Consider the following 27,474-nt stretch of genomic DNA (forward strand, 5'->3'; position numbering starts at 1 on the left):
CCTCCGTCCCAATCATTAGAGCCGGTGGTTAAAAAAAAAAAATAAAAATAAAAATCAAACTTTAATAAAAAAGGAAAAAAAGAAAAGAAAAGGAGGTCTGTGTAATAAGACCGTTCAGCCCACGACAGTAATGAGGAGAGATGGATATTAAACAGTAGTGTAGTGGTGCTTTGGTTGGTGGGTTTACTGTGACTTCAACTAAGCTTCATGCTTTTATTTAATTTAAAAAAAGTAATTTAATGGGGTAAGTTAATGTACTCAAATGTGTGTGCACTATACTGTAATTTAAATATTCTAATTTCATTCGACAGACTGTATAGTGAGTTTAGAAGGAAACATTTATTATTTTCTTTATGAATTATGATTGTATGTCCAAAAGATTTGAGGAGCTGATAAAGTATAATGCATTCTTATGGATGATAAAGTATAATGCATTCTTATGGATAACACTGCCCAAGAGTAAATAAAAACATAGCTCCATCTCGACCACTCACAGCAGTAAAATGCTGCCCCCCCTTGAACACATCAGTAGTAATAACCCTGTGATTTAGTATAGCACTGACACACTTCAGTGCACAGCTTTTACTTGTAATGAGGTGTTGCTACGTTCTGACTCTGAACACTTATCAACACACCTCACTCTGACAGGTGTAATATCGTTATCTAACATTGTATCAGCTCTTTCCTCCAGCTCGCAGCAACAACAGGCGTAGTCATTGGCGGGCAGTTTTTAAAAGTTTATAAGGGCATTAATGTGTCCCTTTTCATATTTGTATTTGTGTGGTGAGTCTGAGACTTGGTGCAGTCTTACCTGTGTACTGATGTTACCTGGGAGGAGGCACTGCCTTCAATACTAAAGTCAGGAAACGGAGGTCTGAGTTCACAGTAAACACCACAGATTAAGTGAGAGACTGTAGCATTATTGACTGCAGCAATGTGCACTGATATAGATAAGTATAGATAAATCCACCTGTCCAGAGGTGGGTATACGCAGCACTACACCTCTGACTGTAAATATAAAGGAGAATCGGTGCAGCTGAATTCACACACGGTTTATACTTCTCTACCATTAGTATGTGGTGTCTGCAAAGGAGCCTTTTCATGGATATAAATATACACAAATGCATGTCCTTTTCTTCCCAGACCACGCTCATGTAGCAGTGGTGGAAAGTACAGTTTTTTACAAGTATTTTTGGGCTTGTAATATTTTTTAGTTTCTTTTCACCACTGGAAATAACAAGGTAGAGAGACTGTGACCGTCCCCAAAGACATAACCTAATGAAAACTAAAAAAAACCAAAACAAATCTGTCTTTCTGCTTCCCAAATTCTTGCCCTCATATAGTTGATCATAATTGATAAAATGGAAAAATATAAAAAGGGAAGATTTGTGTCATAGATTAAACACAATCTGTCAACATACGACACTTTCATCCTCGATTTGTGATTGGAAAGTATGTCACGAAGGTTGGAAAGATAACTTATAATTTTACACTGCATTACATCCCTGTATAACGGTAAATATACTGGTGGATAAATGTGACTCTTCATTCTGGGATCTCCTACAGATCAAACTAACAATCAACACTACTGTATGTACAAGTATCAGCAAAAATCAATACATTTCTCCTTTTTTTTTTTTAAAAAACCTGAAAACACCTACTGTGATTTCACCTAGCTGCCTGTGATGATGTATCTTGGATGACTGATCGAACGTGACATCATATCCAAATATCTGTGACTGGTTTAGTGCAGTTTGATTTCAGAAAATGATTTCAGCGACCTAAAGCAGCATCAGTATTCGGTCAGGTCCTGATGAGTTAAGGCTTCTTTCTGGAGCTGCCGTTTTGCTCCGACGTCCAATACGGAGAGAAATCCATCAGAGAGAGGGAGACTCTGAGACCAATTTCTACACCCTCAGTAACAGAAAATGGACCAGAATGCATTGTGGCTCGGAGACCGTTTTGGGTTTTGAGTAGGAAAGGGGCGCAGCTTCCTCACAACTTTAATGCTATTCATGCAGCTCTGCTCCCACATTTGATTGAAAGGAGCAAGTTCACGGCCCCTCTCAGGGGGTGGTCGAAGTAATTTTGGGGGAATGTGGGGAACCGAAGTTAGAAAGTAGGCGAGGCAGGTGGAGGGAAAGTGGGTCCACGAAAAAAAAAAAGGTAAACCACAAGCACTCCATCACAGAATGAATCCTGGGCTGTTTGAGCATCGCAGATTGATTGTATTCAACTGAAGGAGGATTTAAGGTGGAATTTTTTTGTATTTCTTTTTTATTAAACACCCTCTTTTTTTTCTGTGGTGATCTTTTCCTGGACCCAGACACTCCAGTAAAACTTGGAGCAGTGATGGCCAGCTCTGCAGACGTATCATTACATGGTGCGGAGTGGGGGGGGGGGGATCAGCCTGGATCTTATTACCAGCTGGCTCTACCAGCTTTCCACTGGACTGCTCTTTAAACGCAGCCACTAACTTCAAAGATTCTCCAGTGTCATGGCCGTGGCACAAAAGTCCACCTTTTGTCTCCCAGTTAGAGTGGAGTTTCAGAATTAAATTAGATTTCTCATTTATAGAATAAAAAAAAAAGAGACGAAAGGCGAACTGGCCGCCTGCCAGGCTGCTTCATGACAAAAGCAGGTGGTTCTGTTGTTTTTCTTTTTTCTCTCCTCAGCTGCATCTAAAGTGTTTTCCATAAAGTTTCTGATACGACGCACCGTACACGTTTCTCAGAGACATTCGAGGAGCAGAAAAGTTTGAGACGTGAGCCTGTGATTGGACGGCTGCCCGTTCAAATCCTTTCGCCAGCTGAGAAAATCTGGACGGAGACACTGAATGAGAAACAGGCTGCTTTTGAGGTGCACTTGAGCTAAAATGCTAATCCTCTGGTTTCTCTGGTGCAGCTAATTAGCCAGGCAGCAGGAGGGGACTGGTTTTACTGGGGAGCTCACAGGTGTTGGTGAAGTTGAATCTGGATGTATTTTTAGGCAGGATTTTTGGTGAAAGGAAAAAAAAATAAAGAATTTCTTTCGTCTGAACCAAAGTGGGGGAAAAATGACTTGTTTTTTTTTTTTTTTTGCTTTTGGTTGGTTTGCTGCTCAGACAAAAACAAACCAGGGCTTGTAAACACACGTCACATGGACACACAAGCAGCTGGTTCATCGGACAGAGTTTTGGCTGAAGTGTCGTCCTGTGAGGTTTGTGGCAGCAGCGTCTGATGTCAACGTGTTATAATCATGAGAGACACAAGAAGTCTAACAGCATGAGCTCTTTAGTGGATTTGAAGCAGTGACTGAATCCGAACATGAATATTATGAACATGCATCACAACAAACACTGAGCAAATCTTCCTCCTCTTGTCTCCGTCAGACCCGTGCCTGTATATTCCCCGGTTCGCTCAGCTGCTGGAGTTTGGTGAGAAGAACCACGACGTCTCCATGACGGCGATGAGACTGGTGCAGAGGATGAAGAGGGACTGGATGCACACGGGACGGAGGCCGTCGGGACTCTGCGGAGCAGGTAACCAACGAGACAAGGAGGGGTTAGATATCTAGTGTCTGCACTGTGGACGATTGTTTTTATGTCAGATGAGTGTTTTTAAATTCAGTTTTAGTTGAAAATGTTCCTCTGAGAAATTTAACTAATCATACAGACCCACTTTTGATGGGTCAACAGCTCCTATAATCTTCAGTTTTTCAATGTAAGCTTTTCTCCTGCTCTAATTGCCTTTAAAAACTCTTAAACAGTCAAAACAAGTTATGAATTTTGCAAGTGCCTCATCTTCAGTTGGATGAGCAGCTACTATGTAGGAAAAATAAAGACTGTTTTCCAGTCATCTTAATCTATAGATGAATCTAACTTCATATTGGAGGCAATTAAAATGATTTTTCAGGAACAGAGGTAAGTTACACGAACATATAAATTCATGGGAAAATAAAACATGTCAAACATTCATAAAAGCTTTCCAATAAAATGTGTGTTCCTCAGTTTTGAGTCTCTAACAGCGACGACCCGGTCACCTTTAGTCTCGAGCTGAGACCTTGGAATAACCAGCAGAGCTCCATCCACCGATCTGAGTGAACGCCCAGGCACATGGGGTTATTAAGTCTTAATTATTTTAATTTACCAAATATTCAGCTTGCCCTAACTTTAAATAGAACAGTAATTTGGTTGGTGGGTTGCTGTTCCTGTTTTTGGCGGTTTCGATCCCGGTTTCAGAATCGTTGAAACCCTAAATTTAACACGTCCACATTAACCTGAGTGTTGTTTATGACACCACGAACAGGTTTGTCCACCAGCAGGTGCAGTGGCTGGTGAATCCTGGTGTTCACTTGACCAATAAAGTTTTTTTTTCTAAATTCACTTGAGGCTTTTACTGTTCGCTGGTTTCCTGCCGGAGAGGCTGAGGCGAACCTGCCGGCACCTGCCTAAGCTTCCCGCAGTTCGCCTGGTGTTGATTTCCCGCCCTGCCCGTCAGCCTCTTCCTCGGAGTGTTGTGGTGCAGATCAGGAGAAACAGCTGAGCTCAGAGCTCCTCCCTCTGCCGGCGTCAACCTGAATACGCTCGGCTTTGACGCATTACCAGCTAAGACGTCCTGAAATTGAATCACCGGCTTCCTCTGCTCCCTGCATGTTTACACTCATGGTTTCAATTTTCTGCTTTCTCTGTTCCTCTGCTGCATTGCCTGAATAATTAATTGCTTATCATAAATCATTGAGAAGGATACACTCAGACGGAAGAGAAGGAAAAGTTTGTTCCCAAAACTGATGCAAATATCTCCTGCTGATGAACCAGAAACATGCAACTGCAGAAAGTTCTTCAGGGTAGAAGAAGAGCGTTACATCACTGACTACATTCAGCAAGTTCAAGGACAAAGAGTCATGATCGCTAAGTAACAAAATCACAAAGTTAACTCTGCATTAAGAAAGGAAAACCGGCAACTTTACAATTACGGGGTTTCAAGGTAATGGTGCTGAAATGTTTGAGGAAGTCCTCAGCGCAGCTAAAAGCCACCACTTCAGTCCTAAAGGCTGTTAGAAGTGTGCATGTAGGACTAGAAGCATGCATCCATCTTTTAACAGGCTCTTGAGTGAGGGAGGCAACTCTAATGACGGTTATATAACTGTTCCCCTTCAAGGCCCGCACTGCAATTCATTGCATAATATTAGTGTTGTTGTTACTCCTCTTTAAAACTGTTTTCGTGCGGGGGCGGGCTGTTGGCTCTGAAGGCTGAGGTGCCCTCGTCCTGTCGGCTCCGTCCTCCAGTCTTCAAGGTGTTCACACACAAACTCCTGAACTGCAGCCATGACTATAATTCACTCTTGAGTCACGTCTTCACTGTGTTTGTGCACATTTGTTGTATCACTATGTGCATATGCATTTTTTTTTTTCCAAAACAGAGAAAGAAAGCCGAATATAAGACACAGAATATTAAATCATCTTATATTCTGTGCACTGTTGTGGTTTCAGGGACGACACAGGTTGAGTTATGGGGCATGACAGGGGTCGTACGTCACTGGGCTGTTTGTACCTTTTGGTTAAATCTCATCACATTCTCTGTTTTTGTTTTTGTTTTGTTTTGTTTTTGGTTTTGTTTTCTGTCTCCAGCTCTTCTTGTTGCCGCTCGTGCGCACGAGTTTCGCCGCACCATCAAAGAAATTGTCAGCGTTGTGAAAGTGTGTGAGAGCACGCTAAGAAAAAGGTGGGTGGTGACAGTTCAAAAGTTTCATCTTAATTTTAAGTACGTGCGTGCATGTATAAAATATAAAATGCAATTATAAATTAGTCCGGAAGTAATTTTTGTGCTTCATGTATTGTATTTTGTGTTAAGGACCGCCTTAAAAATGGGGTTTATCCTTCTAATAAATGTGTATTTTTTTTATTTGATGATCTGGCTGTAATTTCTTCCCTTCATCAGACTGATAGAGTTTGAGGACACGCCCACCAGTCAGCTGACCATCGAGGAGTTCATGAAGATCGATCTGGACCAGGAGTGTGACCCGCCCTGCTTCACAGCTGGACTACAGAAGAAGAAAATCGAGCAGGTATGAACACGTGTGTCGACGCGCAGCGAGGTGAATCAGGGGCCGAGTTCTTCAGATAAGTCGGTTCCAGGAGCCTTTAAAATCATCTGCGGAGCCACAGATGTCGGTGAAGTGCAGTAACATGTCCACGTGTAACATTTGTGATAAATGCCAGTGGCACACAGTAAAAAGGACTATTAAAATTTTACCTTACATTTTCTTGATGAATATTTGCAGCCCTCAGGCTTTCAGCAATAATTAATGAAGGACATTAACCTTTAAAGTAAAACAGTCTAATTACTATCACTGTTCTGTACGTTTACACCGTTTACAGAGAGGGAGGGAGCAGCTGGGCTTTGTTTCATGGACTCTGTTGCTGATTTAGCCGATTTAACTCTTACTAACTCTTACTCTTATTTGAGACCAGAACATATTTTATGTGTATTTATTTTTCTAAGTAGCAAGATCATTTTAAAACCTGTAACTCCTGCAGATATTAAATGTAATCCATGTCAGAGGTTTGATTTGTGTCCATGTTGCTTTCTGTAGTTTCAGACAAAACAAGAAATTTGTTTTTCTTCTGACGCTAGAGTCAAGAATTTACAATTTTACAGAGAATAACTTAGTTGCCGTTTGTTCCCAAGCTTTCAACCATATCTGCTGGGCGTCATCATCAGAGAGGAGGTTGAAGTTTTAGTCATGACATGGTTGAAAACCTCATACACAAGTAGAATTTTGAGTTGAGGATTTTGTCGTAGAAGATTTCCATCTGTTGTTTGATTATAGATCAGGTCGAGGTTCTGTATTAATACTGTGAACGTATCAAAGGGCTCAGCCCACAGAGAAATGCACACAGCCTGTATTCAGAAACTGAGCCTTAAAACCAGCCGTCAGAACTTCTGGAACTTTGTGATGTCACAGCATTGCAGTCACATCTCTGAACCATGCCCCAAGCCCCGCCCACCTGAACCCACCATCCCACCTTGCAGGGTTTTTGGTTCTTAAAACCACAAATATATCTTCTTATGGATCAACACTTCAAAATAAAACACAGGAAAAATATAAAATATGTAAAGTATTGGACCTTTAAGAAGATTCTCTGCTCAGTAATCAAGCAGCGTTTTTTAATGTCTCAATGGGAAAGAGCTGAATAAGGATCCACCAGGTTTCTATAACACACAAACGGTTTTTACTTTTGCAGTAAAGGGGAATAAAAAAGATCGGACCTGTGTGTTGTCAGGCAGTGAGGACTGTACTTCAGCTGTGTTTCTCACTACAGGAATCAAATCAAAGTCTCAGTGTTTTATACTTGTAGGAAGAAAAAGTGCTTCTGAGAGCTGCTGTCAACTGCCCACAATCCTCGTGTCATAACGTTCTGTCTTTCCGAGATGTTTAACTCGGTAACCATTTCACCCCGTAGTCAGTGCTGCATTAGAATAAAGGGTCTCTCATTCTCTCATCCAGCTCTCTCTGCTTTGTCTCCCTCCCTCTAGCTGGAGACGGAGCTGAAGAAAAAGATGGATGACGTCGAAGGTATGAATGCGACATCCTTGTCTGTTTGCCATCACATTCAAAGCATCTTGACTCTCGGGCCGCCTGCTTTTCTTTTAGTTTGCAAAATGAATTCTATCGGCTTTTCATCACAGTCAGCACAGACAAAGACTAAGTTTGGTTGCACTTTGTTCTCTTCTATGCGGCTGCCACTCGGCCGACCTTGACTAATTGCAGATCGGTGTTGGATGTGGTCAATACAAAGAAAAACCTAGAGAGGAAACGGCTCCCTTCGCCTTTAAAATTATTTCTTTTCTGCACAACATGTAATTAACCACATGTTCTGTTACTATACTAACATATGATATTTTAATTTAAAGGGTTAGTAAAGTTTCACAGAACAACTGAGAACATAAAAAGCACCACAAGTGTAATTTCACAGTCATTTTAGGGACATGAAGAAGTTACTGCATCTGATTTTCTACTCATGAGGTTTAATAACGTTGATCCAGGAATCGTTCTCGCTTTAACTCTTGTGATGTTTATCTTCAACAGATGAAATTCATGGCTACCAGGATGAGATCGATGCAGAGCTTCACAGCAGCAGACCCAAACTGAGGGGAGTGTACGCCGCCTACGCCAAAGAAGGTACGGAGCAGAGAGGCGCCGCTTGATCTCCACACACACTCACAGTTAGATCACCATCAAAACTGTCCCAGAATGCTTTGTGCTCGGAGTCAAAATGATTATTGTTATTGGCCGTGTTTTAAATCACTTTGGTACTTGGTGAAATCACACAAAGTTAATAAACAATATTAGCATGCTAACATCAAACTGCCACACAAACATGCTAAATGTTAGCATGTTCCCACGACGACTGTGCAGATATTAATATGCGGACATGCTAAATGTTAGCTGCTAAATGCTGGAGTTTAACTGGGATTCGTGAGGAGAGGGATCCCTCGTCCAATGAGGCTGACAGTTTTCACAGGGACTATTTCTTCAGAGGAAAGTAGTTCCAAGCGAAAACTGAAGACAGTGTATTTGTCCAGAGTGTGAAATGCTGCGCCACAACTAAATCCCATTAACCTCCATTTTATTTGTCAAAAATCAGAGTCAGATTGGATCAGTCAGCTGCCAACAACTTAATTTAATTTATTTATTGGTAATTTGGGTGAAGTGACCCTCAGAATGAATTTGAGGGGGGAAAAGTTCACCTCTGAAGTCGAAAAAAGACAAAAATACAACACCCCAAATGTTCAGGCCTGAACCCAAATACTCTGCCAGCGGCACTTTTCCAAATTTATGGTTCATGAAACATTGAAAATTTTCTGTCTGTGTGTAAAAATAGAGTCTTTGCCCTGAGGCAGCTCCAGTATCTACACTAACTTATAGGCTGAGTACAATGAAGGGAGTGTTTTCATTATTAGAGCGATGTTTTTTATTTATCTCATAAGATCCAGTAACTCCACCACCGCAGATATATTGCATTTATGCAGCAAAACCAAAAAGTCCCTCTCATAAAAAGCTTATGATTCTCCAGAGGAAACGATATTCAGACACTCGCTGAAAGTAAAAATAAAGCAGCGTTGATGTTGCTGGATTCATCCTGAGCGCAGCTGCTTTGTTCTCAGTCATCTCACTGTATAAAGCTGGAGTCTGTGTGCAACAGGTTGTCTGTTTGCTGTGCAGAAAAGCATTTAGGTTAATGAGGCTACTGTATATACAGACCATTTAAATAATTAATGACATCACTGCTGCTGTGCCACATGCGTCTTTCAGTTTGGAGACACAGTGTGGATCCTGCTGCTGAGTGACGCCACAGATTTTAAAAACAACAACAAAAAAAAACCTCAAAGAAAAGGAGCCTGGACTCTACATTTGTTTGGTCAAAGTGAGACAAACGTGTGAGAGTTTACAAAGCTGTGATACCGAAGGAGACGGAGCTGCGCTCTGACAGGGCGCCATTTGGATGTCATGGAGGGCGAGCTCAGCTCCGGTGGGCTCCGGGCCGATTTAACCTGTGGCTAAATGTCAACATGCAAGAAAAAGTTGTTAACATGCATACAAGCTGAAGCCAACATGCAAGTGTGCTTTGGTAGATATAAAGCCCATTAACAGGCAGAGTTGACTGCTAACACGAGCATGTTATGAAGCTAATAAGCAGCTGAAGCTGAAGCCGAGCTGACTAGTCTAAAATGTTTAGAAAAGGCCGCCGTGCACGAGATAAAACCGTTTAGATAACCAAGCGTTTCTGGTGGCAGCACCATCAGGTCAAACTTTGGTTTTTTACTGGTAAAAAATATTAGAACAGAAAATTTGATTCTCAGCTTCTTATGAAACAGTTTTTCTGGTGTGAAATGAGAATTACAGATTCATTTGTCGGCCAGTGTGACCACAGACATGATATCTGAACACCTGCCTGGTGTGTCACAGCACTAACCTTAATAAAGCAGCATTAACATGAGCAGCTGTCGACTCGCTTGAGTTTGACGCCAAAACCGAAACATCGCGGTGGAAAAACTCTGCAGTGTTAATGTGTGATGATGCTTTTATTTGTTCTCCTGTCAATCAGTCACACAAGAAGAGAAGTCTGAGCTTCTGTTGGTGTCACCTTCCTTCATCAGAGACCTTCCTCAACACACACACACACACACACACACACACACACACACACACACACACACTGACGCCCACCCATGGACAAAAATAACACACATCAGACCACACTGCCTGTCCGCTCTTCGTCTTTATCTGTTTCTACCTTTGGCTCCTTATCTCTGGCTCTCTGTCTTTTGTCTGTTTCTCTCACACACACACGCACACACACACACACACACACACACACACACACACTCACACACAGACTCCCCCTGTTGTCACACAGTGGGGGGGAGTCGCAGGCTGTCACTGATTTCAGGCGTGTTGCTCTTCCAGCTGCTGCGACGCTCTCAGATCCGGCGGCATTTCATTTCTTCTCAGATTGAGAACCAAGTTGCTTTTTCTGACTTGTGGGCTGAAACCTGTGTGAGGACGTTTTAATTATGGCTGATTAAAGGACACATTTTAATTAGCCACCAGGACTGAGAGAGGACGGCCAATATTATGATCCCAATTATTTTGTCTGGGTGTAATTATACATCACCATTTCTTTTCTCTGTGATTTTTGAACAAAATAATTTCACTGCACTTGTGGAATTTTATATTTTTAACTACAGTGGGTTTTTATTTTAATTTTATTTGATTGCATTATTTTAATTAGGAAACTATAACTATGATGTACAATTATGCACCACTAATTGCACCACGTGAGCATAGTGTAACTGCCGCCTTATTAATACACAGGGAAAACTCATGAAGTGCATAATGAGATACAACAGTGAAGGTGAGACAAAATGCAAAGACTTATTTATAATTCATGCTTTCTAGTTTGAACCAGAACATTTTTCATTTTCGTGTTGGGATTCATGGCAGGAGTTAAACCAGTGACTTTCTAGTTACTGGAAAATTCTCTCTGACTTTTTATATATTAAACAATTAGCTGATTAATTGAGAAAAAAGGTGTATTCACTTAAATGAAATGGTCTAGATTTGCAGGGAGCAAAATATGGCCGAAGCAAAACATATCCGCCTACCAAGCCGCCGAAAACAGTTTCTGATTTGTTTAACGTGTACAAATGGAAGCCTGGCGACATGACAACATACAGCACACAATGAGTTCATGTAGGTTTATTTTTCAGAGGCTGTAACCTGTTGGTTTTAAAAATGATCCTGACAAAACAAGAACTTCCTTAAAGGGATAAATGAACACTTTAATCCAACATCAAACTCCGTCTATCCCTCTCCCAGACTGTGGAAATGACGACGACGACGACGACGACGCGCTCTCCACGACGTCTAAAGCGGCAGACGATGAGGAGCAGGAGGAGGAAGCCGAGCTTCAGGCCGTGGCCAAGCACTTTGGCAAAGACCTCGGCGAGCTCACGCTGGAGGCTCTGATCAAACTAGAGGAGAAGAGACCAGAGGAGGAAGAGGAGAACCAGCAGCAGCAGCAGCAGCAGGAGGAGGAGGAGGAGGAGGATGAGGAGGGCGGCTTTCCGAAGAGAAAAGGCCCATCGCTGGCGTCCATCTTGGGTACGATGCCCTCAGCGGCCACTCTGGGCCTCTCCGAGTCCATCACCAAGTGCATCGGAGACGAGAAGGAGAACGGTGAGTGCACCTTGTTTTTTTTGTTTTTTTTTTAAGTTAATGTCGTCAGTTTTATCAAACCAGATGCTTTTTCCACTCGGATCACATCACATTACCAGAAATTAGAAACTGGACTGGAGGTTTTCTCTGATTTCGGGGCATAAAAAATATCTCTCGACTTCCTCTCTGTTTTTTCTTTCTGTTGGCACAATGTTTTTCTTCTTCTGCATTTTGATGTGTCATCAGTGTGATCCGAGCACATGAGGAGGGAGAGGAGCGGATGTATTTAATACATTTCCTCTGTACAAACAGTGGATTGAGCCGAGCCAACTGAAGAATCTGCTGCTGTTAAGAAAACATGCCGGGCGTTATATTGTTTGATTTAGCAAACATCTTTATAAAAGCAGCTTTTCCCGACCCGATGATGGTCGCTGCGGTGATACCGTTCACCCTTGACTGTGTCTGCCTCCTACAGTATCACCATAATAACCCGTAATCACGTTAAAGAACGCTCTCTCAGGTTTAATTGTCATAATTACCTTTTGCTCCCGATAGAAAGTGAGCTGAGCCTCATGTGAAATTTGTCATCCCTCATTATGTTTCACCCTTCTCATACACTGCAGACATGAAGGGAATGTGTGGGAGACGTTCAGGAGACGTGTTCTTCACCCCTGAGGCCTGTTGAGACGTTGGACTGGTGCCAAAAGTTGCTGCAAGTTTTAACCGCAGTTTTGCTATATTGGCGGCACATTTCACGTCGAGCACCGCTCTCCGACAGAGCGTGACGCGTACTGTTTGAGCTCAGGTGAACCGAGACGAGCGGAAATAAGTGGGAACGGCGTTTGTTAGGAGCAAAGTACAGGAAGCGGCACAAGGGGTTTATGGGTGTAAAGTCTCAGTGAGGACTCGTCACAGATCTGGTGACTTTAGCTTCGATCACATTAAAAAATAGTTTGTAACTTGACACTCCTGACAGCAGGTATATTTCATGTCGATCTGACGGCAGTTGAAGACGACTCATAATGACTTGTTGAGAGCTTGAAACATCAACACTCACTGCCCTTTTCCACTGAATGTTACTGGCTCAACACGACTCGCCTTTGTCGTCCGTATCACCTGGTACCTGGTGCTTTTCTGCTGAGGTTCCCAACGAGATGAGCCTTAACCTCCACGTCATGCCCCTCTCTCTTCCTGTCCGTCTTTACACTGTCCGCTATCTGAGAAACCAGCTGGACACGGTGACAGGAGGAAACGGTGCTTTTGTTGGGGATTATTTTCAGTGGCGGATTGATACACATTTGTTGCTCTAGTGAGTATTTGCTGCAGCAGGAGTGTGTGTGTCTGTGTGTGTGTGTGGGATTGAGTCAAAGTACACCACAGTGTGTGATGAAGGAACATGTCAGTGAGACTCAGTCGGGCTCTTGTTGAAATGCGGTCGAGTAACATGAACCTAAATGAACCAAACACAAAAACAGACCCAACGTTTCCACTGCAAAAGAAAAAAAAGAAAGAAGGAAGAAAAAGAGAAAACAAACCGGAGGAGTGATCACACCCTCTGTCAATGTGACTTATTAACGGTTGCAAAAATAAAACAAATACAGGGATCCATCATGCGTTGGCTATAATTACCTAATTACATGAGTAGGATGTTCTGCGTAACCCCCCCCCCCCCAAAAAAACCCTCCTTTATCTGGGTGTGCAGAGGCGTTGATGGATGCGAGCTAATGGTGCCGTGCAGCTACATCTGTCCTGATGAGGAAACCTGTGTTTTTTATGGCTCTGAGTGGGAGGATGGGGGAATCATGGGAGGCCAGGGGGGGTGAAGTGTGTATTGATGGATGTTGTGATGGAAGACGGTGAAGTGGCCCAATGTTTGGAGAACATCCTCCGACTTAAAGGTCACAGGTTTGAATCCCAGCTGAAGCCCCTTGGTTTCCATAAATGACCTGGGTCATTTTTTTTAAAAACGAGTTTTCTTACAAAACGCTTTTAAATTTTTACAAACATTTCCCAAAACTAGAGCGAGTGCAAGAGGATGGAAGTAAGTTTAAGAAAGTAAACTAAAGTTTCATGAATATGCACGTTATTTAGACTTTTACTACACTTAAACATGTGACAAACAACATATGATATATCAATAGAAAGAAAGAAAAATATATGTAAACAGGAAACTTCAGGCGAGTAGAGGAGGATGCTGATGACAGAAGCTGACACTTCAGTGGAGCAGTTTTTAAATTAAAGGTCCCATATAGTATAAAGGCAGATGTCCATGTGTTGTTTGATTATAGATCAGGTCTAGCTTCTATATTAATACTGTGAAAGTATCAAAGCCTCAGTCCACAGAGAAATGCACACAGCCTGTATTCAGAAACTGAGTCTTAAAACCAGCCGTCAGGACTTCTGGAACTTTGTGATGTCACAACAAAGCAGTCACCAAGCCCCGCCCACCTGGACCCACCATCCAAACCTTGCAGGATTTAAACACTTAAACGTGTTCCCTTCCGCAAAACTGAAACTGTCCTGGTCTACATGAAGCTCTGCCTCTCTTCAACATCCACAGCTCAGGTCAAACCGCCCATTAACCCCGCCCCCCCGTGATGCCACTGACCTCATCCCGTCATGAGGGACCACGACAGGGAGAACAACTGTAATGAATCACCGCTCTCCGAATCACAGGCTCTTATGTTAATTGCAACAACATCAAAAAAAAAAAAAAAAGGTTTTTGTTCTAGAGTGACGTTACTTTGAGTCATCCTCCTCGAGGTGATGGATCATGAGGCTCATCGAATGCGACAAAATCGGCTTTAAAAAATGAAAAATGATTGAAGGGTTTGATTGTTGGTGAGTGGGACTGGAGGCTGTTTGATCTGAGGGGAGCCATTCATTCACCCCCCCCCCCCCCAATGCGTCTCTTTATTCTGCCGCACTCGTGTGGGCTGGTTTGTGCAGCAGTGCTGTGTTGCCATTTAGCCCCAGAAATACACTGATTGGTATTTTGAGTAAAAGTGGCAATGCTACACTGTAAAAAAAATACTACACTCTGGTTTGTGCCAATTTTTATTATGTAAAAATTCTACACTGAAAAAATAATTCCTATAAATTTCCTGTAAAAATAAGTCTGAAATAGCAGAACCTGTAAAATAAAGCGATGCTGCTGTTGGGTGGTTTAATGTAACAGAGGTGCTGAAGCTCCTGAACCACAGATGTACCAGATATATTTAAGTTACAGTTTTCTGCCTCAGTTTCCACATTTTCACACGTTTTCAGCCGCCCTTCTCTACCTCTTTCCCACGTTGGATTCAGACGTTAAAGTCACACAACAGTAAAAGAAAATGAACCTCCGTGTTTACTGTGCTGCTGTGCTGTTGATGGGAGTAATCCTGATGTTCCCGGGACTCAGTGAACAGAAAACAAAAACAAATGTTTTCAAAGAACTTCTTCATGAGTCACTTCTTCAGTTTAATTCCTGGGACAGTTTGGTTTTTGGTTTTAAACGGACAATTTATGTGCAAGTCGAGTATTTTTTTTTCCCATGTTTCCTATTCTGTTTATTTGTGTGTATTTTCATTTGTGCGTGCAGGAAAAGGACACATGTGTCAGATTACACTTAAATCAGCGTGTGTGACCAGTTTGTGTGTTGGTTTGTGTTTGTGTATCTCCATGTCCACCGGGAGTGTTTTCCTTCCTCTGTGTATGTCTGGAGGTCGGTCGCACGGAGCTGGATGCAGGAGGAGGTTCTGTGGATTCAGGCTGGTCCTGGTTTGGTTCAGGCTTCGGCTAATTGTGGTGGAAGTGGGAGGGGCAGGAGAGGCGGGGGGATCTTGCCCTCCACCGAGCTCAATCTTTGAAGTATTAAGTGGACAGGGTACCTTGTCATTAGGGCTGAGCCTTTCATCTGTACGTGTGTGTGTGTGTGTGTGTGTGTGTGTGTGTGTGTGTGGTTTTTGTGGACATTGTTAGTGGAGGGCAGGGCACCCGAGGAAGTGAAAGAAGGTGTAATTTTGGATTCTCTCAGGAAAAGAGAAGAAGAAAGAAAACAGTAAAAAAAGTAGGTTGGAACACCAACACAATGACAGTTTGATTATAATAGTGTATTTACCAGGTTTGATACTTACGGCTCATTATTTTCATTTTTTTTTTTTTTATCGATTTTCACCCAATAAAAGAAAAGAACCCAGAACTGGTGACGTTCAGCAGATTTGATTCAGCCAGATTTTATGTCTCAATCATCCATAAATATTCTTGTGATTGCTGCTGCAAGACGACAACAAGCATTTTACTTCATTTATTCAGACGTTTACTTCAGACATTCGTTTCCTCCCGAGGATGAATTGTAATGACTTTGGTAACGTTTTATCCATCGTCACAAACCGGTCAAAAGTTTGTGTTGTTTTTAAAACTTTGGGTTGTGGTTGTGTTTAACGCTAATTAGCAAATGTTAGCTTGAATTCAGCGTAAAGCATTGCTCTTGGTCTTGTTGTCTAGTCTTGTCAAATCTCCTCTGTTATTGAAGGATTAAAGTGAACACCTTTTTACTTTTTTGGTCAAAGACATATTTATTTTATACATTCTGATAATAAAACCAGACTAAAAACAGGATGTAGGAGAGATCGGGTAAGAGGAGTTGATATCCGTTCTTATACCTTTTGCACTGAAAAACACTGTAGTTTGAAGAAAATGAATAATTTGCAACATACTACCTTAAATGCTCCTATTTTTCCATCCATTGCTCCAAAATAATTGACCATTAATACCACCCTGATTACCCTGTTTAGCAATTCAGGAAGAGCACTGAAGACAGTTAGTGCTTCTCTTGCCTCATGTTCATCCTTTCTGTCGATCAGCCCAAATAAAGTCCAATAATTACTTCATTATTTATTAATGGAACTAATAATTTTATTCCTGTTCAGTAAAAGTAATAGATTAGTACTGATGTGTCAGCGGCAGTCTTTCCTAAAGATTATGAAGTGTGTGAATCCTCTTTGGGAACTCTCCCGTCACTGAAACAGCTGGGTCTTCCTAGTCAAACTCTTTCCTGTCTGTAGTCCTCCCCTCCCTCATCGACGGCCTGTCTGAGCAATGGCATTTTCATTAACTCATGCTATCAGAGGAGGAACTGAGAGCCGGGCCAGGCCAGGCCGGGCCGGGCCGGGCCAGGCCGGGCCATCAGTCCTGCCAGCAGAGGGAACGTGACTCCGGCACCTCAGGATGACTTTGTCACACTCGTCGGTAGCCGAGGTCTTCGGGGAGCTCTGCCCCGCACCATTAGAGGCAGCATTGATTGAAGCACACGGTTTTTTCGGCGGAGCACTTAGTTCAATCAATGACGTTTGCCCTGACCTTAACTACCTCAGTGAACACAGCTCCCCAGCTCTTGTCAAACCACTCTGCCGTTCTCATTTGCCAGAAAAAAAACCTCTGAAGAAAAGAGCTGTTTGTGAAGTGTGTGAAACTCCAGAGCTGCTTTTATACTGAGATCCTGCTGCACCGCCGTTAAGAAGACCCTTCATTAGCTTGTTGAGATAGCCTGCTTCTCTTTCCCGCCATGCTGGCTCTCCCTCTTTCACAGACGTTGATCTGGCTCTGACTTCCTCCGCTGCCGGCTTAAAGGTGGAACAACAATGGCCGCCCCACCACCCCCCGGTTTCTGTGTCCGTACCTTTTCATACCAAACAGCGAGGAGGAATAAAGGCGCCTTGAACGGTCTGTGTAAAAGGAGCCTTTTTGCTCTTTGAAGAATTTCATTTTTAAGCAATAACTTGGTTTCACACCCCATCTTGGAAGCTATTTTCCAGGTGTTAGGCTTCGTTTAAGGAAACTGACATTGCTCACCAGACGAGCAGTTGTTTTCCCTGAAACCTTTTTCTACCATCCGTCCTCGTCGCTTTCTGCAATTACTGCGGTAAATCCTGGTTCTCAGCGTTTTTTCGGGGCGTGGTAGAAGCTCTCTGACAGATCCGCGTTCTGACGGCAGCTCTGCTGAGTCAATTATAGTCTTTCAAATGAGCAGCATCTGTCTCATCTCTCTCTGTCCACAGAGGAGTCGTTGAGGGATGAAAGAAAATGCAAAGTCTCACACCTCACCTCCTCAGCAGTCACATCTGAAGAGAGAAAGATCTACAAGCTCCCTGTAGTTTTGTCTCTTCTTTTCGGATGCAAATGAGGAGAGGGACGGCCCTTCAAACCAGGAGGTCACTGGTTTGATCCCAGCAGCCACCAGTGCATTTCCCACAGTTTAGTGTAATTTTCTAAATACAAGTGCAACAATCGCTCGTCTTCTCTCCGGGTTTTTTAGAGATTCCTGAAGCAAAGGAAAACGTCACCTGGGGAAAAAAAAAAGAAGCATCTCAACCCGGTTTGCTAAATGTATTTTCCTTGTTTTGAAGGAAAACAACAGTTTAAGTCTGAATCTGTGACCAAATGAGTCGTTAAGGGCAGAGCTCAGCTGTGAATGTGCGTAACTGTAAAAGTAAACGAAGCGGAGGGGTTTAGTAGAAAAGCTGAGTTACACACATCAGTCTGTTTTTCTTCCTTCAGTTTAAGGGACATTAAATAATCTGTGACCAAACTGTCGGAGAGGTAATGGACCACCGGAGTGAACATGCCGCTTTGGCACCAACACCGTCTCCACATACCGGTCGCTCAGTCCAACGCTGAACTCGCAACGTTTCACAGCTGGTAGGTAAACAGCTGCTAATGCTAACGCTAGCTGTGTAGCAATAGCAAAAGGGAGATGTGTTCAAAGACATGAATCTTGGCACCTGTCAGATAAATATTTGATTTACTGGTGTTGTTCAATCGAGAGCAGTTTAAAACCTGTGGCCATCATCTGCCGTGGGACAGTAAAAGAAAAAAAAAAAAAAAAATCAAGTGCCTCTTTAATTAATAATTACTTATTACTAATTCATGCAGCTAATCCATTCACCAACTCGTCCATTTGCTCATTTCCTATCTGCTGCTGGGACAGCTGGGCAGGCCTGTGTGTGTGTGTGTGTGTGTGTGTGTGTGTGTGTGTGTGTGTGTGTGTGTGTGTGTGTGTGTGAAGGTGGGGTGGGGGCGGTGTTCACAGTGCCTGGGGCAGTACAGTAGAGCTTGACGGACATATGGCGGGATGGACGCGACCTCTCGGAGGAGGGGATCGACAGAATTGCACGGCAGACAGACAGGGAGGCGATGACAGCGCAGGGAGACGGGCCGTCACTGATACACAGCAGAAACAGAAGAAGAAGAAGAACAGCCTAATGTTTATTTCAGGCTCACACTGCTCTCCGTGGACAAACAGCCGTACGCTTTCAATGAGTCAGTACAAGCTAAGCTACCTCAGCAGCAGCAGTGTGGTGTGGAATATGAAATCAGGCTGTGAGTGTGTGTGTGTGTGTGTGTGTGTGTGTGAGAGAGTAGCAGTTAGCAGCCAGTCTCTCTGGTGAGAGGGCTGTAGCGGCCTCATCACAGCAGCCAGCTGTGATTGGAGATGATGTGCGTCTTCAGGCCTGAGGAGGGGAAGGGAAGCCGTCTCGTCTGCCGCCGCCAGCCTGACGGGAGATGACAGCTACCGTTTAGCAGGCAGGCAAAGGCAGGAGACCGCTCGCCTCCGGCTGTTGCGTCACAGCAGATTTCACTGTCTCACCCTGCACACCCCCCTTCTCCCTTTTTTATCAGGGGTCCCACCCTGATCAGACAGTGACTCAAACTGTTCAGGGAAGTATGAAGAGTTTTTTTTTTTTTTGTCTGTGGTGGAGAAATTACTTATTAACAACCTGTCATCTGACTACTTTAATAGTCTGCCACTACAGACTCACATTGTGCAGATGAACAGAAACTTAAACAACCAGTGTTGAAGCTTTTTCTGGTGGTTATCATTGCTCAAGGTGATAACGGTAATGCTAAACACAAAAACGCTTGTATGGGTCATTTGGGAATAAGAACTTGTTTGTCTATCTCCATGCATCTAATGATGTAATGAAAATTAAGTCCCGATTCTGTCACCAATACAACAGACGGGCTTACACACTTGTTCTTATTTCAGAGTTATCACATGATCAATATCAGACAGTTCTGGGTCTTTACAGTCACCGTGAGTGATGGAGATTTTAATGCAGATTTTCTTGGGTATGAAGGTTTGCTGCGAGACTCTAAAGTCTGAACTGTGGATCTCCACATCCAGGTTTGAAATAGAGATATTTCGCAGTGATACGAGTTCTGCAAACTTCAGTCAATTCAAATCTCATTTTCGCTGAAGTCTTCAAAGTGCAGCTGAAAGCGCAGAGCAGCGTCTCTGCCGTCGAGCTGCATGTGTTGGTGTTAACACGAGGTGCGGCTGTGAGGTGTTTCTCGGAGCTAAGAAGGCTGGGAGTTAGAGAAGCAGGTTTGCAGCCCTTGAGCAAGGCATTGACCCCAAATGACCCCCAATATCAGGACTTTGGGGAATTGTTAAATGCAAAAAAACTTTCTTGGTCCTTCTGTCAATTTAAGAGTCTGAAAAGTTTATGATTGAAAGTTGGATCCAGCAGTTGGCGAAACAATCTCACCACAAAATCCATCTCTAGTTGTTCCAGAGCTTTGAATTGAATCGCATGATCTTCCTCAGCAAATAGAGTTTGCCCAGCTGGACGTGTACGTGTTCAATTTACCTGAGCACTTCTAGTTCATTCTCGACCTTGCCGAGATGAGGAAGATTGTGTGATACGATTGAAAGCTCCAGAGCAGCTACAAGTGGCCCTTGAGGTGAGAATGATTTGCAAATTAACACGTCAACTGTAATTTTCAAAGCTTCGTCTTGCACCAGTGTTCTGTTGTGATGCAGAGACAAATCCATTAGAGCAGAGGTGTGGAGGCTGATTTCTTCACCCAGAATGCATTGCAGCTATAAGGCATTTTCTGCCTCTGACTCCTGCTTATTTACAACACGGAAAAATCAATGATGAAGCATAAATACACGTAGAAACCTGAAGAAAAGTGGGCCCTCCAGATAAAGTACGTTGCCACTTTTCATCAGAAAAACATCTCTGATGATGCGTAACAGCGGAGGAGGGTCAAGGGGGCGGAGTCCTCCTCTGATTTGACGTCTCCTCTTCTGATTACTTCCATAGAAAGTTTGTAAATGTTTCTTTCATGAGTAAGTGGTTCGGTGCACGTCGGACACAGAGCGATGATTCATCGCCGTGGCAAAGGCAACATTTGGCTAAACATTCCTGTGGCCGCAGCCTGACATTTCACATGTTTGATTCTCATGCACGACAATGCACACATGAAACAGTCCTTGTTTCCATGGCGGCATTCTCCAGATTCTTCAGCTGCACTGCTGAGGCTGCTGTGACGGACCGGAGAGCGTCCTCCTTATCCTCCTGAAGAGGCAGTTCATGAAATTCATTGTAGAGGCGCTCGGCGCTGATGATTAATTCATCCTGCTCTTGTGATGTAAAATTACAGACTGTTTTGGAAAATAGGCCGAATACTGAAGCAGGACAAAATGTCTTTAATCAAGACGTTTATTCAGGATATGGAAAACTGTTGAAAACACCCGTCACTTTCAAAATAAAACTTTGTCTGGTTTATGAGAGGACACAGGACTGTGGCAGAGAGAGGTAAATGATAAACATCACGGCTGGTTTGAGACGCTGTGGAAACAAAAGTGATGTCATGTCGTCGAGTCCAGTTTTTAGTCGAGTTTGCGTCTCCAGCCAGGACAAAATAAAACCCAGCTCTGTGTCCTGAGTGACGACTCTGAGCAGTGTAGAAGGTTTTTGCATAGAAAATCAAAAAGGTGTAAGTGTATCGCTGTGGTTTTATTGGCTGGACTGTAAATACACTGTATGCACTGGTTTTAGCAAGAACATTACAATTTCCATTTCCAAGTGAAATTTCCATTATTTCTCGTTGTTTTAACGCCATAGAAATCCGATTCCAGTTTTCTCGCTGCTGTATTTTATCTTCTAACACCTCTGTGCTTCAGGATTTCTTCAGGTTAGGCAACAAAGACTTAAAGTTAAGGGGAGATTTATGAACATAGAGGGGAAAAATACAAAGTAGAGTGATCTGGAGGAAAAGAAAAATACTTTTAAATTGGACTTGATGGTAAGTTTTGAGCCGTGTGGCTGCAGGACGCCCAGTGCAACAGAGTGGCTCACTGATAACTGAAAACAATGGAGCTCAGAGGAATAAGGTAAACACATGATACTTAGTATGTGACTTATATTTTAACAAACATTGTCCAACACTACACAAACACAGTTATGGTCATAGCTGTCAAATATGGACAAGTGGGCTACTTTGTGCCTCCAGGAGTCTTACCGTCCAGCAGCTCCTATATGTACATACCTCCCTGCTCCCCGCTCTGCATCAGGAGGAGGAGGAGGAGGAGGAGGAGGAGGAGCAGGTGGTTGAGTGGGTGTACACTCAGTCTGGGCTGCTCCAAGGTCGGGGAGGTCACGTTTTAATGGGCTCGCCCGGCCTGCCCGTGTCAGCGAGAATCTCTCACTCTATTTATTGCCTCGGCTGGCTGGTTATTTCTCCGGGGCAGAGCTGGCACCGAGCCTTATTACCTCATACAACTGCAGGGAGGAACTTTTAAACCAGGAGCTGCTTCTTTTCTCTCTCTCTCTCTCTCTCTCTCTCTCTCTCTCTCTCTGTTTTTGCATTTGAGGCCCTGTGCTGACAACATGATCCAGAGATGTCTTAGTTTGAGTGCAGCAGTGAAACGGAGGTAAACTCCTGGATCAGTAAGAGTATAAGCAAACGCTGCAGATAAAAACACTGTCTTCGCTCTGCTCCTGGTACGAGCCGGTGTGTGGAAGCTGTCGGTCGTGGGATGAGAGCAAACAGAGCTTCTGGTACATGCAGAATAACATCACTAAACCCCGGCTATTGTTGTACTTGTTGTTAACTGGGTCATGCACATAGAAGTGTCCGGACCGTGTGGACTCATAAATAAAATGCTGTTGCAGTGGTGAAACAATTGATGTCAGAAAAGAAGAGAACTTTTAACATCTAACGTTGTAAACAAAGAACTGTACTTAAATCATTAAATCATCCTCCACACTGAGGTTCAGAAGCATCATGATGATTTAAAGTTGTTGGCTGTATTTCCTGGGCTCCCATGTGTCCTGGAAGTTTTTCTTTGAGGATTTGCCTTTTTTTTTTGTTTTGTTTTGTTTTGTATCTTTTTGAGATGAGTATATTGTATATTTCAAAGGAATAGTTTCATATTTTAGGATATCTAGTTGTCCACAGTCTCTCTGAGAATGAGAGGAGCAGCTTGTTACTGTTCCCGTGTGTGTTCGTACTGAGCAGGAGCCAGGACGCAGTTAGCCTAGCTTGGCAGCAGCCGGCAGAGAACTTGCACTGAAGTGCTGGGCGGATGGATAAACAATCTGTTGTTTGTCAGAAAATAGTTCCAGCATGTAACTCCCTCCAAGACCACAAATTCCTGTTTGTCCAATCTGGACACAAACAGGATGTGATGTGTTGATTAGTGAGCGTCACAGGTGCTGGTTTTCGCTTTGATCTTTGGTCAGAGTGAGGCTAGCTGTTTCCAGTGTTTATGCTAAGCTAAGCTAAGCTAATCGCCACCTGTCTCCAGCTCTCAAAACAGACCACGAGACAGACAAAATGTTGAACTATTCCTTTAAGATATCGCCGTTTTTGACTTTTTAATCGACCGACTTATTTATCAGAAATTACTAGCACGTCTCTTTTCATCCCGTTTCCATAGCAATACCAGTAAAACACCAGCGTTTCTCACATATATCAGATTTAAAACTTTGTGTTCTCCTTTCAAGAACATCTTTCCGTCATTTTTATCTCTTTGATTTCCCTTTTTTACTTCTGGCTCACCGTTTTAACATCCAGAAGCCTGACAAAGTAAAACATCTCCCTTCATGTCGGCCTCTCCTCCCCGCAGCCCCGTGGCCGAGCGCGGTGCAGGTCGAGGGGGTTTTTGTGCGTAGGAGAGGATCAGGATTGTTGCTGACATCAAGAGCCGCGAGTCTGGATAATGTGGGCTCCGTTTGAAGTGTGGATGATGGGTGATCCTGCAGCACCGGGGCTACACAGCTCCATTCATCCTCCAGATCACACACACACACACACACACACACACACACACACACACACACACACACTCTTTGTTTTTTGGAAAGGGGAAGGAGGCCGTGGAGAGTTGAAGGAGGGGGGAGAGGACAGGAGGAGTGGAGGAGTCAGCAGACTGACGCTTCCTTTTTAATTTTGCCGGTGTGACTTTTTTTTTTTTCTCTGGTTGATATTCCTGCTCTCCCCTCGTCGGTTCTGTCCCCGTCGTTCTCCTCAGATCAGGCCGAAATGAAATACAGCTGAGGATTAGAAGGAGATCAGTGAACTCCTCTTAAACCTCCCCCTTTTCTCTCTCTCTCTCTCTCTCTCTCTCTCTCCCCCTCTCTCATCCTCCTGTCTGCCTCAGCCTTTCTCCTTCTCCTTTCTCTATTAGCCTTTCTCTCAACGTCTTACCTACTGTCTCCTCCATTTATATCCCCACAGTTTTTAACTTTCTCTTGTCTCTTCTCTCTGACTCCTTTGTCTTCTCTCTCAGCTGCTGTCTGCTCATTCCTCCATGTCTCCCCTCCTGCTGCTTTTTCCTCCATCAGTCTTTTGTCTCTCAATCTCCAACCTCCTTCATTCTTTCTGTTTTAATCTTTCCTGCTCAGCCTCTTTTTCTCTCTCTGCCTACTTTTCTCATTATTTCTCCCTTCCTTTGTCACTGCTGATTTCTCTTTGGCATTTTTCTTCTCCCGCTTAAATTTTTTTTTTTTTTCTTAAAGGACAAGGCTGGTGATTTTCTATTTTTCTTATTGTCAATAAATCCAGTGAAAAGGCCAAAACATTTTGTCTTAAACAAAATCTTAAAACAACAACCTGGCACCAAAAGTAGAGACGAGTCGAGTTGGTACCATGTGTTGGAAAAAACGCTATTTCATATTTTCATCTGATCGACACAATCATTCTGATTTAAGACCTTCAGATATTTGTCATCGGTACATAAAAGTCTAAGTTCAAAGGTTCACTTACTATCTTTTTTTGAGCTCCATTTGCTGAAGAAGACCATGAGATGTGCTTAAAAGCTAAAAATGTGAGTGGACCTTTTGAGTCTGGAGTGTGTAGTTGCACATATTCATACGTATTTCAGGCTGTGGCTGAAACTAACACTGTAGTTGTTGGAGCCAACAGAAGGTGATCGAACTTCAATCCTTGAGTTTTAATTGATTATAAATGTAGTTACATGTAAATGTTGGAACCTGATCAGATTCAATGAGATGGTTTTAAAAGATATTAAGTCACTAAAAGTCTTTAAAAAACCCCAAGCTGCTCTGTTCCCTCACAGTCAGTCCTGCTCACATCATCAATAATCACTGGAGCACCAAATGTGGATTAATCCGCCGCTGAAAGTAATCCCCAACAAATGCTCCATTTCCTCCTGTTTGAGAAACGTTTGTTTAAAAACTACAGTGATCAGCTGTTTCAGGAAGTTACTGAAAATGAATCTGTATATTTTTGAGCCTTCAGTAGGAACCAGCGGCTCAGCGAGGAAGTCCGACAGTGTCGAGAGAGTCACTAACAAATCGCTGGTTCTGGTCTTTTCCTGGGATTTGCGGACACTAAGAAGAATACAGAACAACACCGGCTCAGTTCAGCTCAGACCCTCACCCAGCAGCTCTCCCCCCCTCTCACCCGCTCGCTCGTTCCTTTTAAATCCCTCGTTCTCTCCCTTCCCCGCCGCCTTCAAAAGGCCGTCTCCTTCACCTGTTAGCGTTTGTTCCTGCGGGGCTTTTTTTTTTTTTTTCCTTCCCCAGATTCTTTGTGTTCTCTCTTTTTTTTCTTCTTCTGTGGTATTAGAGAGCCTCTGCAGTGAAGCATCTTATTCTCCTGACCACATCAGACAGGCCTGCCGCCACCCGGGACACAGAGATGTGTGGGAGGAGGGAGGGTATTTTTTGGGGTATTTCTGAGGCAGTGGGGGGGAGGGGCAGCGGGGTAAATCTGGCGTCAGGTTACCTGTGTGTGAGGACCAGGAGACAACAGGGGGATAGAGTTTACAGCCGGCGGGCACGGCGGCGAGGAATCCGACCGCTGCTGCGTCACGTCGCCTGTCTCTGTGTCTCACTCGATGTGTTTTCAAGCCGCCAGTCGTCGGCTTCAGAAATTGAATTTGGCGTCTTCAGAGACTTCTGTCGAACGCACCGCTGTGAGCAAATGCGAGCTGCCTCGCTTTGACGCCACATGAAGGAAGCTTAACGAGATGTGAAGACACGCACTTGAAAAGGTCCCGACACAGAAGGTCACTCCACAACGAGTGTAACTCTGTGAAATACACGAGGATCGCAGTCAGGTACATGACATCATTGACCCGTTGTCAGTGATGGTGCATTATGGGACGATGAACCGGGACTCCCCACACGTTGAGCTATAAATTTATCGTCTTGTTTTGATCGTCTTCGCCGTCATTACAGCGCATCTGATAAAGGTCGTTCATGTCATCGTCAAGGTTACGTGACAGTTAGGACCTTAATAGACTGAGGCGGCAGCTAACGATCATTTTCATGATCAGTTAATCTGATTAAAGCGATTCATCATGTTTCCAGTGAAACGGGAGAAGGTGCCGGAGCCCGAGGTGACGTCTTCAGATTCCTTGTTTCACGGTAAACGGTGAACGGACTCCACTACGCTAAGTGCTGTACGCCACAAGCCACGTTCACCCATTCACCCATTCACTCACACACTCACACATCCTCTGTGCATACTGTGCTTTTCTATCACTCGCACACTGATGATGCGTCACCAACAATTCAGCATTCAGTAACTTGTCCAAGGACACTTCTGGACAAACTGCTCGAAGAGGAGAGCAGCAAAAATTGATTTCTGTCAATTTGACTCCACGTGACGACAAGGATCCACGGGAGATTAAATATGTGAATCACTCTGGGTCACTTCACCTAAATGACTTCTGGTGGGTGTCTGGTTTGGTTTTCTCTGAGACCCCACCTCAGTCCAGACTGACGAAACTGTTACTCTGGATAATCTCTAGATATCAGGAGCAGATTTATGTGCATTATGCAGCGTTTTCTACTTCTATGAGGAAATTAACAACAGGCCAAAATAATACTCAACTGTTAGTTTCACATTTTAAACGTGATGCATTAACTGCACACAATGTAAATGTAAAGCTCACAGTGAATAAAAACCACGATTATCTGCATCACCAAACACAGCAGGACGTTAGAGAGGAGTTATTATTATTTTTGTGTAATTTGGATGAGCCGACCCTTTTTAAAATCCTTTGATGCACTACTTAATGACATTTCTTTTAATTTGAAAAGTTTGGAAAAAGTAGTTAGTTACTGAAAACAAACGGCGGAGCAGAGCTCGGTCAGAAGGATCGTTTCCAGATCTTCCCTCAGCGTGAGGTCAGAGGTTTGTTCCACTGCAGAATCCCGTTTTTCTTTTCTGTACCGATACGGAGGCAGAACTGAATCTCTAAGTTACGGAGCCGCTGCCAAAGGACCCGAGGCTGCTGTCAGCCCGGACAGGAAGAGGACGAGGTCATCGGGGAGGGGATTTCAGTTTCCCTGCAGGATTTGGAAGTTTTTTTGTGGCGTTTTTTTTTTTTTTTTTTGTTAATATGCTGCAGATCTGAGATTCGTTCTCTCTTCTAATGAGATGCTGTGATCCGTTTCTGCTCATTCGCAGTGACACAAGACGACTTTGGCCTTCAACCGTTTCCCCTGACGAGGGGCCAAACGGCTC

The 27,474-nt window shown here is 43.5% G+C and overlaps 1 protein-coding gene across 1 annotated transcript in view; it reads left to right on the forward strand.

Annotated features, from left to right (window-relative positions):
- LOC111225453 (transcription factor IIIB 90 kDa subunit-like) overlaps nt 1-27,474 on the forward strand; it is a 117,357-nt gene that overhangs the window by 35,164 nt on the left and 54,719 nt on the right. The window contains exons 7-13 of the mRNA XM_022750339.1: nt 3,371-3,520; nt 5,609-5,702; nt 5,919-6,045; nt 7,518-7,557; nt 8,071-8,163; nt 10,604-10,617; nt 11,391-11,730. Of these exons, the coding sequence (XP_022606060.1) occupies nt 3,371-3,520; nt 5,609-5,702; nt 5,919-6,045; nt 7,518-7,557; nt 8,071-8,163; nt 10,604-10,617; nt 11,391-11,730 (858 nt within the window). The remainder of the gene's footprint in view (nt 1-3,370; nt 3,521-5,608; nt 5,703-5,918; nt 6,046-7,517; nt 7,558-8,070; nt 8,164-10,603; nt 10,618-11,390; nt 11,731-27,474) is intronic.

The sequence above is a fragment of the Seriola dumerili genome, unplaced genomic scaffold (genome assembly GCF_002260705.1).
Source record: "Seriola dumerili isolate Sdu_G_001 unplaced genomic scaffold, Sdu_1.0 BDQW01000149.1, whole genome shotgun sequence".
Lineage (NCBI taxonomy): Eukaryota > Metazoa > Chordata > Actinopteri > Carangiformes > Carangidae > Seriola > Seriola dumerili.